Genomic DNA, 14,770 nt, shown 5'->3' with positions numbered 1-14,770 from the left:
TTGAAAGTAAGTTACTTTTATTCACAAAAGAACGATGATATTTCTTTTAAATATCAGGATTTAACTTAAATATTCAAGTGTTTGTGTGGAAAAATGTTTGGCGCTCTATCATCATTTTCTTTATTGCAAAGCTATGAAGATTAGAAGACGATTCCTCAATTACAAATTTTATAATTGTAGTTAGGAAATAATAATGATAATGTGTAGGGATTATCCTAATTAATTTTTACCATGGCACAAAACCTAGAATCATATCATGTTATTTGCATAAACTAACTCAAAACTCCCATGATAATCTGATCTATTATTTTTATAGATATGAAAGCAAAGGGATCCATTGATATCGCAAATTTAAATGACTTGAATGCAAGCATAGAAAAATATTATGAAGGGACAGAATTACTCCTAATAATCCACTAAGGTAACAGCTATTAACGGTTAGTTTAGTGGTATGACACTACTACAAGTTTACACTATGAAAGGAAAAAGTATAAATTATTGTTTAAGATTACGATTGTCATGTTTTGTAGGCCAATTTAGTAAAGAAATAACGAGGACTAAACCCAAAATCTTTGCGTTACTGAAAAAAAACCACTAAGTTCACTTTTAAGTACAAAATTACCCCTGAACAATTGAGTGCACCTAGGATAGGATGATTAATTGGTTGCAGTTGACAACTTGGCACGGCCAAAGATGGGGGGCAGTTTACCCCGAACAATTGATGAGTGAGTGAATCTAAGATAGGATGGTTGCAGGGTCGCAGTTGGCAACTTGGCACGGCCAAACATGGGGGACAGTTTTCCAGGCTGTAATGTCTTGGAACGACTATTCTTGCCCACTTTTTTATCTTCGTGGTGCTTTTGATTATATTACGAAAAATAAATCGTAGGTATGAGATTTCGTTTCTTTGCATAGAACGAAAATCAAGCTCACGACTTATCGAACTAACATTAACATATTACTTGTCCAATCGCTTGAGTTATACTCTACAGGCCAAACTATAATGTCTTGTGGCATGGGTGAGCACACCACATCTTAGGTTGGCCTCTCGTAAATCACGGAGGTTTTCACGTGGCACATCATTTCTCCAGCCGTTTCAGCTACAAACTGGCCTTAATTGCGGTTTTATATACAAACACAATTTCTTAGCTTGATTCATTACTAGTAGTCAGATATATGTTAATAACTCCTATTTATAGTCAATTTCAAATATTTGAATAACTATAAAGGATTGTGTTAAGTGAACAGTATTAAAAGTACAACTTGTTGACATGAATTTTAAATAAATGTAGATTTATTAATATTATTTTGTTTGTTAATATTCATTCATCTTCATAAATTGACTTGAATAGTGTGATTTTAATAGATTGATTCATTCTACATGTTATCTAAAAAAAATCTTGGTATGATTAAAATTATACAAGGACGGTTGCTGTAGACAAGAGAACAGATGAGCTATGCCACTCTTCCACAAGAGCCTCCCAGAACTATCTTACCTCTACCTTTCTCGACCCAAAGAACATTCACAAATTGAGCTCTGGAAGACATTTTCCATCCAAAAGGTTTGACTCTGAAATGCTAAAACATTAACTTTATGCAACATGACATTCAATTTGGAAGCCTAAACCAAATAAGAAGTTCACCTCAAGGAGGTTCGTCTCTGCTTTGCTGATTTCCCCAACCTTGGCATGCTATGCATTGTTGTAGTACCTGAACATGCAAAACATAGTGGGAATTTGTTACTTGTTAGCTTTCAGTTTCAGGAGGAAACTAATTTTAACTAACAAGTCTTAAGCGGGAAGGGAAGAAGATAGACAAGTGATTACCCTGACAAAATTACAAATAGAAATTAAGAACATATTATCTTATTAATGATGATTTTGTCTTCTCATGATTTCTCATGTTTCTAATAAAAGAACCCAAAAAAAAAAAAGGTTGAAATTGTCAGTTTCATTTCATCTACTTTCCAGTAACTATTTTTTTGAACAAGAAACTTCAGCTGAAACAAATGAAAAGCACTTGAGAATGTCCCAAGTAAGTTCACGTAGCCCAGGAATCCTATTCAATCAAATTAAACATAAAAACCAAGTTACTGTATGGCCCTCTTTGTTGGTTACGACTCTAGTCACGATGTACAAGTACAACCGTTAAACATATGCAAAATTTCTCTGGCTACTTGTCCCCAGAATATTAGAAGTCTGCAAAGTTTGGTGACCACGAATAACCCTTAACTGTGTTCCTTTATCCATGCTGTTCTTCTTTGCAGAGTTACGCCGTCCAAATTTTTGTTCTTCTGGCTTCTTTTCTACAACCATTGGATTTCCACCTTGACCTGAATATATGAGAACATCAGCGGATTCTGCATCTTTTGCATACGTACCTACCAGAGGCAAGCATACTTGTGGCAAGAATCTTCCCATCTTTTTTCATGTAAACTATACCACCTTGATACTGACGAAGAAGTCCATTAACAAGTTCTACCTAAATCGGAACCTGTCACCAACTTCAACACCAGGGAGCAGTCCTAACAGCTTCTCAGTTTTAACCCATTCTTGTTATCCCAAGTTGCTTAGAATGACTTTTTATCAGATAACAAACTCATATTGTTGGCAATTGCGCGTATATTTTGTGTTGTTCGGGGTGTGTGTATTGTGTGTGTGAATGATGTGCATGCAGGTTGCGTGTGTGTCTCTCCCTGTAAACTAAATTAATAAGTATGAACTCCGGAGTGAGCTTTTCATGTTATGTGCCAAAAAGGAAAAGCCGTGTTTTACTGTCTTTTTCTTCATTTTTTCCCCCTCTCTATTTGTCTTCCTTTTCATGGCTACAAAGGTGAAATCCCTCACCTTAAGAGCTCCCACACACTGCTTCATGCACGTGGGAGGGGTTAATCATGGTACACGACAACGCATCAAATAAGAAACACCAATATATGGTGCCTACAAAGAACCACCCCCACAGAAGGGTGAAACTCTTACAATGCGGCTGCCATGATTCAAACCTGTATTATTTGGTGTAATCTACTACCTGAGAACCAACTGTGCTACGTCATGACATAAATAGAAAAGGTTTTGCAATCTTTGAAAAACTTGTAAGGAAAAGGAAAAGATATAGCAAGGGTAATTAATTACTTAAATATAATAAATATTGTTTTTTAGGAATCAATAAATGTCAAATAAGCCAAGTAAACGGTTGGCAAAAAAACAAGGCAAAAGAAAATGAATTCTTTTTATAATGATTTATTCATTGTTATAATTTAGTTTGATCAGAGTAATTTTAATATTTTGGTTCAATTTTATATTTTATATCTAGGTGTTGGCAATAATATTGTACGGATGTCAAGGTATACTTGTTTCATTATAACAAATTTTAGATTAAGAGGCATTTAAAAATACCTTAATAGATAGTTTATTGGGGTATTTTAACTATTAGAGCACTAATAATAATGTCCCGTGTAATTGTGCCCCAAAAACGTATTGAGCCACTTACAAATGCTTCAAAAATAACTATAAATTTAAGTTTATTGTGACACTTAAAAATGCCTCAAAAATCACTATAAATTTATTTTCCATATCCCCCACAAGGCATTTTCTTAACTCTAACTTATTTCTCCTTGAGCTCGAATCCTAAACCTTTCCTTCTTCTTTCACACGTGTGGCCACTTAATCTACACATCATCTTATTAATATATGTGCCTATGTTTATTTTATAGTATATCTAAGTTTCATTACAATTATTCTATTAGAACACTTAAAATTTGTCTATTATGACACTTCATCAGAGTGTCTTGTTAAAATTATTTTAATGGGACATTTCAAAAATTCTGCCTTATTAGATTTATCTATTAAAACACTTATATTTGTCTATTAAGGCATTTAATTGTCGTGTCTCATTAGAATTGTTTTATTAGGGCACTTCTTTAAATTATGCCTTAAAATAGTATTTTATAAGGCACTTAATTGTTGTGCTTCATTAAAATTATTGTATTGAGGCACTTTTTTATATTGTGCCTTAAAATTGTATTTTAGATGACACTTTCTAAAAAATGTCTTAAAAAAGATGCCTCAACAAATCATTTTTGTTGTAGTGTTTCTCCCCCTTTTGTTTGGAATCTTAATCTCAGGTTTTCATTCAATTTTTTTCATCAATTGTAATCCTAAATAATTTTTGCAATAGGTACTCAATTTTCCTCTATTTTTAAAGTCTGCATTTGAAACTCTAATCTAGGGTTTGAAACCCCAAATTATTGCCCTCTTTTTAAGTTCTTCATATTTTTTTGTTTTTTCACATGAAAATTTGAAGGTCCTCTGAAATTAGAACTGATTTTCTAAGAATCTATTTGGTCAAATAGTTTTGCGATTTCTGAAATTCCCCAACCCCAATTTCTCGAATCAGTAACCGAAATTTCTGAAATTGAAAACCCTAATCTGTAATTTTGACTCTACTTTTTTTTTTTTTTTTTTGAATCTTCAATTAAAAAATTGAAGACTGAATTTTCTGTTTTTGAAACTCTATACAATGAATTGAAAAATATCAAAAAGATGTTTACTGATTTTTTTTGAAAGTAAATGCTATTGTATTAATTTTTAAAACACAAAATTTTAGACTCTATTTACGTGTAAAATTAGAAAATGTTCTCTATAACAAAATAAACGCATAGTTTCTTTATTTTCGTCACCCCCATTACCATTGGAGTAGGAGAATATGGTGAAGTTACTTATGTATGGTTCTCTGTCGTTAGGTTTATTTTCAACTTCAATCTTATATTATTCACACGATTCTTCAATTTCATATGTTTGTTCCTTAATGCAGAAGAAAGGCAATAGAAACCTGCTTCCATGTTGCCCTTGCTTGGCTGCCCATTTGGACCAACTCTGTCGCCCTCTTATTTATTGGCGACTAACTTCAATCTAAACAATTTTGTAATGACCATATAAGTTATATTGATACAATAATAAATTTGTAAAAGAAAAACTACTAATGGATGACCTTCGTATGAATGATCCGAACGATGGATGACTCTCGTGGGGTGTATCTGAGCGATAAATGACTCACTCGGGGAATGACTTCTTCAGGCAACGAGTGACGTGTGGATTGTCCAAACGATGAGTAATTATCAGGAGAGATGGGTGAGTCTCCCGGAGTGGAGTGACAGCGATTGATGACTCTCCTAAGGGTCACAACAACGATGGATGAGTCTCTCGGGGGGTCATGACAGTGATGGATAAGTCCCTTGGCTAGGTTGAGAATGATGGATAAGTCTCTCGGGGGGTCACGACAGCGATTGATGAGTCCCTTAGCTAGGTTGAGAGCAATGGATAAGTCTCTCGGGGGGTCACGACAGCGATGGATGAGTCCTTTTGCTAGGTTGAGAGTGATGGATGAGTCTCTCAGGGGGTCACGGCAGCGATGGATGAGTCTCTTTGCTAGGTTGAGAGTAATGGATGACCTGCTAGAAAGAAAATTAGTTAGGGGCACGAGTGAGAATCCCCGCGTGGATCTTCCGATACTTAAGTCAGTCCCTCGTAGAAGTGAAATCTTTAAAGGCAAAAAGTAAGTACGAGAGTGAGATATGACATATCAAATGAGGGAAAAAGACTCCCTATTTATAGCGATGGGAGGGACATTCATGTGTTAAGTGACCCTATTTTCTAAGCGAGCATCTCGGAGGCGGTTTTGACCAAGTCTTGCGGGGTTATCGGCGCCAATGTGCATGGGTGCAAGTACACGAGCGTGCACGTAAGGGGGCGCATTAGGCACCCTAGAGGGACCTCCCTCAGGGGTGTGCAGTACCCCCAAGAGAGGTCTCTCGGGGGTGGAGGCGCCCCCCAACGCTGTTGCGTGGCAGCAGGAAGGGGGAAGCGGCCATGGCTACTTCCATGTGGCCATAGTGTGGCCGCTTCATGCGGCCTAAGGGGGTCCCCCCTCCTGGCTGCTTCAAGCAGCCAGGCTTCCTATGTAATGGCATGCCACATGGCAGTTCTAGGGGCTGCCACATGGCATTTATTTTATTTTATTATCTTTTTGATTATTCTGGAACGCATACCAATTGCTCCCTTCTCTTTCTATACGGTGTCCTAGGAGGAAGAGTATTCAGCCTGCTACATTTTTAAAAGGTTTTTATTCTGTAGCAATTTCTTCCTTCACGTTCCTTGTGGTTGTCTGGCATTCTGATCCCTGTATGCCTCTATAAAATAAGGTTTGAGCTTTTCATTTGGCCATTGTTTCAACAAGTCTTCTGCATTATTTGTATCTCTTTCTTTTTTATATTTTAACTTCTCATAAGCGTCAATGGCTTCGAGGAGATGTGGAAAAGTTCTTCGCATGACGTGCTGAAACTCCTGCCCTTGCAGCGGTGGTCCATGCATTCAATTTTTCATCTTCTAAGAGTATAAACACGATTTCTTTATACGCTCTCAGCTCTTGAGGTGACGGGGGCTTGAAAAGATCTTCAAATCAAGTCAAGAGTGACTGTATCATTATTGGCTCATATATGTATCTACATGTTGTCGAGAGATGAATTGGCATATTGGGGAATTTTCTCCAAATCCAAGGGTGTTCGTGATGATTGTCGCTCCATTTTCTGGTTTATCGGATTACTTGCAAAATGATGAATATAACATCTTTTCTTACAGGGCAACAACTATTGCAACATTTGAACGCCAGGCAAAGCAGTGTAAGTCACTTGCGAGGCTGCTAAAATTATGCTCCCTCGATGTATTGCAGGATAACAATTTTATGCATTCTCGTTATCAGGCTGCTTGCGAGGTAATGAAATGTTCTTGCCTCCTCATCACCAGGTTGTGAGTGGGGCAATGAGCCTTTTTGTTACAATGGCACGGCTCCCTAGCTTCACGTGTACATGCTCGTTGGTATTGTGAGCGTAGTGTCTACATTTGTAATATTTTATTCTTGCAGTTTGGCATGATGCTTATGTTCGCAATTAAATAACATAAATATTTTATTTTTGCTGTTCGGCATAACACCTACGTCCGCGATTAAAAAGAATATACATCTTTTGTTTTGGCGATTCGGTGTAGCGCCTACGTCAGTAATTAGTTTTGGTTTTTTCTTGTTGCCAGGGTATGGCAGGGCAACAGACTTCTTGTTTTCACCTTGTGGTTAGGCTGTTAGCGAGACAACGGGTCTTTCTGTGTTTACCTCATTGCCGGGTTAATAGTAGGGCAACGGGCCTTAGGTCACTAGGCGAAGCAATGTAAGTCACTTGCGGGGCAACAGATATTATGGCTCATTTCTGTCGGGCCTTTTGCAGGACAATAATTTTATTTTCACCCAATTGTCAAGCTATGTGCGGGACAATGTTTTATTTTCCCCTTCTTGTCACACTACGCGTGGGACAATGAGCTTGTTATCTCTCTCGTTATCGGGCTATGAGCAGGGCAACGTGCTTTTAACTTTCATCTCGTTGCTGGGCTATGCACGATGCAACGGGCCTTTCGTTCTAGAAAGAACACTTGATGAAATATGGTAGATAATAGTGGACACAATAATGATAATTTATTTGCAGGAGTGAGTGCAAGCATTTTGATGTGGTTCAGCCAAATGTGCCTAAGTCCACAATCCCATTTTGGACTCACAATACAAATAATTCTAATGAAATAAATAATACAACCGAGTCTTGCATAGTTTGCTTGGCAATCGATAAAGTCTTTTTACTCTGTTTTCCTTTTGTAGATGCAACATAACACGTGTGGGCCTTCTGTTGATCCCCTCAGACTTGTCCCACTCCTTGGGGTGTAGGAAATTTCATCAACAGATAGCAGGAAGAGACTACGGTTTTCATGTAGTTGAGCAAGGGACGACAAAAATTAGATTGTATGTAGTTGATGAGGCTTTAACCACCATAAAGCAGGCCAGGCGTGTTGTTCTCTGAGGATCAGAGCCCAATATGACTGGCAACTGAATTGAACCAGCCACCGAGACAGGCTCCTCGGTGAAACTATATAAAGGGGAAGAGATATTTTTCAATCAATCTTGTAAAATGTGCATTTGCTCGAAGCAATTCCAATTAATGAGGTTAATTGAGCTATCACTGTCTACCAAAATTCTCTCAATTGGGTGCTTTGCAATGATAGTTGAGATTACTATCGGGTCATCATGTGGAATGATTATATCTCCTCTGTCGGCAGGTGTGAACATAATGGGCTCTTCATTTTCTCTAACCTCCATAACCGAATTGACTCAATAGGCCAAACGGGCATAAAATTTTCGAGAATAGGAGCTATCAGCAACCAAGGTTTCGCCACCTGAAATGATATGTATAATGTGATGTATTGGTTCATTATCTAGAGGGAGATTTTGTCTGTAGTCACTTCCTTTCTCTTACTGTCTTGGATTATGTATTTCTTGTGTTTCAGGCATCTCTTCTCTTTTTTTGTGGTTCCCTATTATTTTCTTCTTCTTCTTCTCATACATATCTTTATAAGTGCCCTTCTCGGATAAGCATCTCAATTTGATTTTTCAATTCCCGACATTGATCAATGGAATGGCCACGAGTCCTATGGTATCGACAGTACTCATCCTGATTCTTCCCTATAGGTCGATCCATCTTTTTTGGAAGTCAAATTAGGCTTGATCCTTTTATGGCTGCTAATATGGCAGACCGAGGTTGGGTGAGCCGAGTATAGTGATTGAACTGGGGCCTGACATCACCCAGTCTTCAGGTCCTCTCTTGTCGCCGATTAAGGTCTTCTTCAATATCTCGTTTCTTTCTTTTCCACTCCATGTCTTCATCTATTGCCACAGTCCTCATTACTTTTGTATGGTGTATATATTTATTGGCCTTGACGAACAAATATGCCAAGGATTTTGGTGGGTCTAGAGATAGAGATTCTTGGAAGGAAGTCAGTCGTACCCCTTGGAACATGGCAGACATTGCCATCTCAATCAGTAGGTTGTGAATCTCAAGTGTAGCATTTCGAAATTTGTCCACATAATGGCGTAGGGTTTCTTTGCTCCCCTATCGAATGCTAAGAATGTATGTCGAGTCTTTCTTCCCCTTGCTATTAATAATGAATGTTTTGATAAATTCTACATTTTGTTGTCCAAACGAGAAAACGGATGCTTCAGGTAAACTATTAAACCAAGCCCGAGCATGCTCAACTAAGGTTAACAGGAAAACCCTACACATTATCTCGTCATCCCATCCATGGAGCATCATCAAAGACTCATAATTCTGCATGTGATCATAAGGATCTTCCTTGCTAGAGTAAGGAGTTATTTGGGACATCTTAAACTTCCTCGGCAATGGCTTTTCCATTACTTCTGTCACAAATGGCAACCTTCCTCGTGATTGCTCTTTTGAAACTAGTAATAATTTATTTTGCTGCAACACTTGCTCAATCATTTTCTTCATGTCAGCTGTTTCCCGAGCATTAAATGTCGTAGGGTTGTCATCAAGCTCATCATTCTGCTTGGTTACGGGTTTAGAGGAATTCCGACCTCTTTCCACATGAGTGTTGGCCATCGTTTCAAAATATCTTCCTTTTGAGGGCTTTGTCTTTCGACAATTAGTTCCTCATTAATTGCCTCGATGGGAAGAAGTCTGGCTATGAGCCCCTCTTAATGGAGATCTTGGTTGATTATTTCAAGGAGGGATAGTTGAGCATGAGTTTCAGGGGTCGCTCCCCAATGTGAGCCGTTCATTAGTACCTCCTGACGAGCCCTATGGGATTGAGCTGTTTCAAGTATAAACTTTCTCAATGTGGCTGGGATTGACCCGTGAGGAACTAAGCTTTGCAAAATTTCATCTATTTCGCGAAGAGCTTGCACCCCTTCGGCATGTTGTTGTCGTAAGGCCTCATGCTCAATCCAAGGAACTACAGATGGGATTTGTATACTTGAATAGGGTCCTAAAAGGGCATGTGTGGTGGTAAGAGGCGACACCTGAAGTTGAACCCCCAATGGATGAGAAGGCCCTAAAAAGGGTGGCTGCTGATGAGTGAGATATGGGTGACCCTCACGAGGGGACTGATAAGTGAGGGATGGCTGACCCTCATGGGTGAGGGGTGGCCAGCCCCCATGGATGAAGGGTGGTTAGCCCCCATGGATAAGGGGTGGTTGATCTTTATGAGTAGATTAATGTTGTTCTTCCACCTGAGAGAGGGTCTCTCGATGGGGCGATTGGGCACCATGGGAGAGAGTCTGACGATTATTTCGAGTTTGTGCCATGACGGGGGAGTCGTTTTGTAGCTTTTTGTTTGCGTTTCCCACATACGGCGTCAATTATTGTTACACGGTTACAACAATAAATTTGTAAAAGGGGAAACTACTAATGGATGACCCTCGTATGGTTAATTCGAACGATGACTCTCGTGGGGTGTATCTGAGCGATGGATGACTCACTCGGGGGATGACTCCTTCGAGCAATGGGTGACGTGTGGATTGTCCAAACGATGAGTGAGTCTCCCAGAGTGAAGTGACAGCGATTGATGAGTCTCCCAGAGGTCACAACAGCAATGGATAAGTTTCCCGGGAGGTCACGACAACGATGGATGAGTCATTTGGCTAGGTTGAACGCGATTGATGAGTCTCTCAGGGGGTCACGACAGCGATTGATGAGTCTCTTGGCTAGGTTGAGAGCGATGGATGACTCGCTAGAAAGAAAATCGGTTAGGGGCGCGAGTGAGAATCCCCGCGTGAACTCTCTAATACTTAAGTCAGTCTCTCGTAAAAATGAAATGCTTGAAGACAAAAAATAAGTACAAGAGTGTGAGATTGCATACTGAACAAGGGAAAAAGATTTTATTTATAACGATGGAAGAGACATCCACGCGTCGAATGACCTTATTTTCTAGACAAGCATCTCAGAGATCTCAGAGAAGATTTTAACTAAGTCTCGTAGGATTATCGACATGAGAGTACAAGTATACGAGCACCCGACGCGCATTAGGCACACTCAAGGAACCTCCCAAGGGTGTGCAGTACCCTCCAGAGATATCTCTCGGGGGTAGAACCCCCCCCCCCAACACACACGCTGCTGCGTGGCAGCAGAAGGGGGGAAGCGGCATGGCCGCTCCATGCGGCCTAGGGGGGTCCCCCCTCCTGGCTGCTTCAAGCAGCCAGGCTTCCCACGTAATGGCCTGCCACGTGGCAGCTCTTAGGGCTGCCATGTGGCAGCTCCTGGTATTTATTTTATTATATTATATTATATTATTTTTTTTCAATTATTCTGGAAGGCATAACAAGCCTTATATATTATTCACACGGTTCTTCAATTTCACATGTTTGTTCCTTAATGCAGAACAAAGGCAATAGAAACCTGCTTCCACGTTGCCCTTGCTTGGCTACCCATTTGAACCAACTCTGTCGCCCTCTTATTTATTGGCGACTAACTTCAATCTAAACAATTTTGTAATGACCATATAAGTTACATAGTATTTGTGGCGACGGAATTTTCGTCTGGGGATAAGAAAGAGGTTAACGATGGCAAGCTTGGTATATAACCTTTGCCTGGTATTTCAAAGACGATGATAGGTGTGATTGTTTGATTTTAGGATGTCGACAGCGTTTTATGCATTTGTTAGGGTTTCTTTGTTGGTGCTGGAAGGAAGCTAAGTGTTGGGCTTGACTCCGTTGGACCGTGGGAGAGTTTTAGGTGTCTATGGGTTTTGGATTTTAGATTGGCCTTGAAATTTGATTTCTTGTTGCTATTAGTTTAAATTTTACCAACTTGTTGTGTATTTAGGAACATGGCTCGTCTTAGAGAAATCTTGATATATCTGTCATGTTCAAGAGTTTAGGGTCTCTAAGGAAATAAATGACCTGTGTTGCAAAAATAAGGACAAAAATTAATCTGTGTATGTATTAATTAGTCTTGGGGTTCAACTTCTCTTTAAAGGTTTGCGTGGCCCTTTCAATTGAAATTTTATTTGTTTTAGATCATTTTCACATCATGCTTCACGAAGGATGCCAAATCATTCATCTTCGAAGATAAGTTAAAAAAAATAAAATAAACTATGAATTAGAAAAAATAAAATAAGAAGGAACTCTATAAGATACTCATCAAATTAGAACTCCAATAACATCATTATTCCACGCATGAGATTTGGCTTCGAAATACTAGAACACAAATTATAAGAGATTCATCCCCAACCCCAACCTCGGCATAGCATGTATTGCTGCAAATACCGTGACTCCGATCAGAACCTCCCAAGTTTGGGTTGCCCAGGTATCCTATTCAACCGGAACATGAAAACCAATTTGCCATATGGCCCTCTTTTCTGGCTACAATTAGTCACAACGTACAAACCATCATACACATAAGCATAATTCCTCCCACTACTTCTTCCCAGAATGCTAGGTTTCTTCAAAGTCTCGCGACCGCGAATCACCCTCACCGGCGTTCCTTCATCCATGCTGTTCTTCAATGCGAGGTTGCCTCGTTTAAGCTTTTGATCTTCAGGCTTCTTATCTGCCACCGAAGGGTTCCCACCTTGACCACAATACATCAAAACATCGGCACATTTTGCATCATTTGCATACCTGCCACTGGCAACAATGCTGGTGGCAACAACTTTCCCATCTTTCTTCGTGTAGTCTATGCCACCCTGAAACTGACGATGAAGCCCAATGACAACAAGCTCGACCCTGAATCGAAACCTATCCCCGACTTCTACTCCAGGGACTGCCCCTAACAGTTTTGCGGTGTTTACCCATTTTCGCCGCTCTTTCAACCGCATTGCTGCCTTCAAAAGAACCATTCTTGCCGAACCTCCCTTCCCCTTTGCCTGTGCTTCATTTTCTTCCACGAGTTTTTTGAATGCTTCCTCAAACAGATCCAGAGCCTCCTTTACTTTATTCTGATGAAAGACTGTTTGAACGTTAACGGAAGGAACAATAGCAAGACCATTAGATTTTTGTTCCCTGTCAGCTCTTCTTGTCATCACCAATGGCCTTTGATCCATGGTAGACTTCTTAGCCAAAACCTTGGATTTGGGACGAGGATTAAGCATTCCGCATCGCCGTGGATAATCGCAAAAAACAGGAACCCCTTCCCTGATCTTTGGTGCCGGATAGTTCCCAACAAGTTGGCACGATTGCGACAAAGATCTAGAAGTGTCCAAATCATTATTCGGTTTACCCTGAGCACGTTTCTCTGATATATGGATCAATTGAGGCTCGTACTGGGCTTTTCTCAACACCTTTTCACCATGATCAGGAGTTTGAACAGTTCCATCTCGCCGCAACGGCTTTGGAGGCTCAGAATTTACATCCCTTGGCATTGCAGCGGTTCTTCTAGAGGCAGGGGAACCACAATTTCTGGGGAAATCACGAATGGCATCAACCTTCGGGCCCTTAAAGTTTGGTGGGAAACCGCCGATAAACCGACATCCGCCATGGTCGGATGTTCTTCTTCTCACAAGCGGCTTAGAACAGTTTCTATCAGTTAGCAAATTCATTGTTGCAGTTCAACTCCAAGAATCCAAAAGCACCAACAGACACCTGTAGACGCATATATACATAGACACACACAATGAAACCCAAACGACACAGAAGCAGAGACTAAACGCAGATTGCCATGAAAAGATGACACTAAGGAGACAAGTCTCGTGGAATAAGCCTATTTATAGAGGCTGTTTGGCTTACCCTTTTTTATTTAGCTTTGAAGTTAGTTACGTAGTATAGTGTTTAAGTTAATAATGTATTTGAATAAATATATTGTTAAGTTGTCAATTAATACTTATGTTTTTAGTTTATAAAAATTGATAAGTTATCAAAACTTGACAAAAATACTAAATTAGACATGATGATAAGTAATATAAATAAAATTTATAAAAAATATTATTTTTTATAAAAAAATATAAATTAATTTCTAAATGTTAGATAAATTATACATACTTATTAAAAAATATATTAATATAATATATACACACATATATATATAACTTTTATTTTTTTCTTTAAAAAATATTACCATTAATATATATACAATATATATATACACTTACAGATATATATATATTGTATATATACTTATAGGTCAAGGACGCCATCGACGATGGAGGAAGAGGTGGCAATTAAGGCGGGAGGCAACACCTGATGGCGACGGTGGTAATGGAGAAGGGTCGACGACGCTCAGTGACTTATGACTGAAAATCTGAAAATAGATACAGCGATGGAGAGACCCACCAACACGAGACTACTTGTGGCTGCCTAACTGGACAACGGCAGTTTGGATGATGGGCAATGGTGATAGCAATAGCGACAATAATGGCTAAAACGAAAGAAAGATGGTAGGGGGTAGCAATTTTTTAAGATAGAATAGTCTTTTATTTTGTCAATATAGTAGTGTTTTGTGCAAAAGTTTAGAGTATTAACTTTTTTCAAATACTATTATAATAACGTTTAAGCTAATTTGGATTGTCAAATATTTCACTTAAAAAACATAGCTTAGCTTAAAGCTGCTTCGACAACTTAGAAGCAGTCAAACAGCTAATTCAAACAGCCTCATAGTGAATTGATTCCAGGTTGGCATAATTATAAGATAGTCCCACCTCTCATCATCCTGTCCATCTTGTCTTGTTAATCATTCTGCCCACTTAGTCTTCTTTTGATAGTCCTCTTTTAGTTAATTATTCTGCCCATTTTGTCCTTTTTCGTCCACCAACCTCCAATGGCAGACAACTCACTCCTCTCTCCCACATGGCCGCACACTCGCGGCGGAACGCATGGCCCGCACCCGCTCAAAATATTATTCCAGTGAATCCGCGCCTGCCTTGCGGTGACTCGAACCGGCGATCTCCTCCTC

General features: G+C 39.3%; 1 protein-coding gene across 5 annotated transcripts in view; it reads right to left on the bottom strand.

Moving 5' to 3' along the window:
* Positions 1-13,542, bottom strand: part of LOC127801735 (histone-lysine N-methyltransferase, H3 lysine-9 specific SUVH5-like) — a 46,106-nt gene extending 32,564 nt beyond the window's left edge. For 2 of the 5 annotated variants that reach the window (XM_052337144.1, XM_052337119.1), the window contains exon 1: positions 12,455-13,542. In XM_052337144.1, coding sequence (XP_052193104.1) covers positions 12,455-13,421 — 967 coding nt within the window. In that variant the 5' untranslated portion in view covers positions 13,422-13,542. The remainder of the gene's footprint in view (positions 1-12,454) is intronic. The other 3 variants (XM_052337128.1, XM_052337111.1, XM_052337135.1) reach the window with 2 other exon arrangements.
* Between the last annotated feature and the right edge of the window lie 1,228 nt (positions 13,543-14,770).

The sequence above is a fragment of the Diospyros lotus genome, chromosome 1, assembly GCF_014633365.1.
Source record: "Diospyros lotus cultivar Yz01 chromosome 1, ASM1463336v1, whole genome shotgun sequence".
Taxonomy (NCBI): domain Eukaryota; kingdom Viridiplantae; phylum Streptophyta; class Magnoliopsida; order Ericales; family Ebenaceae; genus Diospyros; species Diospyros lotus.
This window is presented reverse-complemented; position numbering and strand designations above follow the sequence as displayed.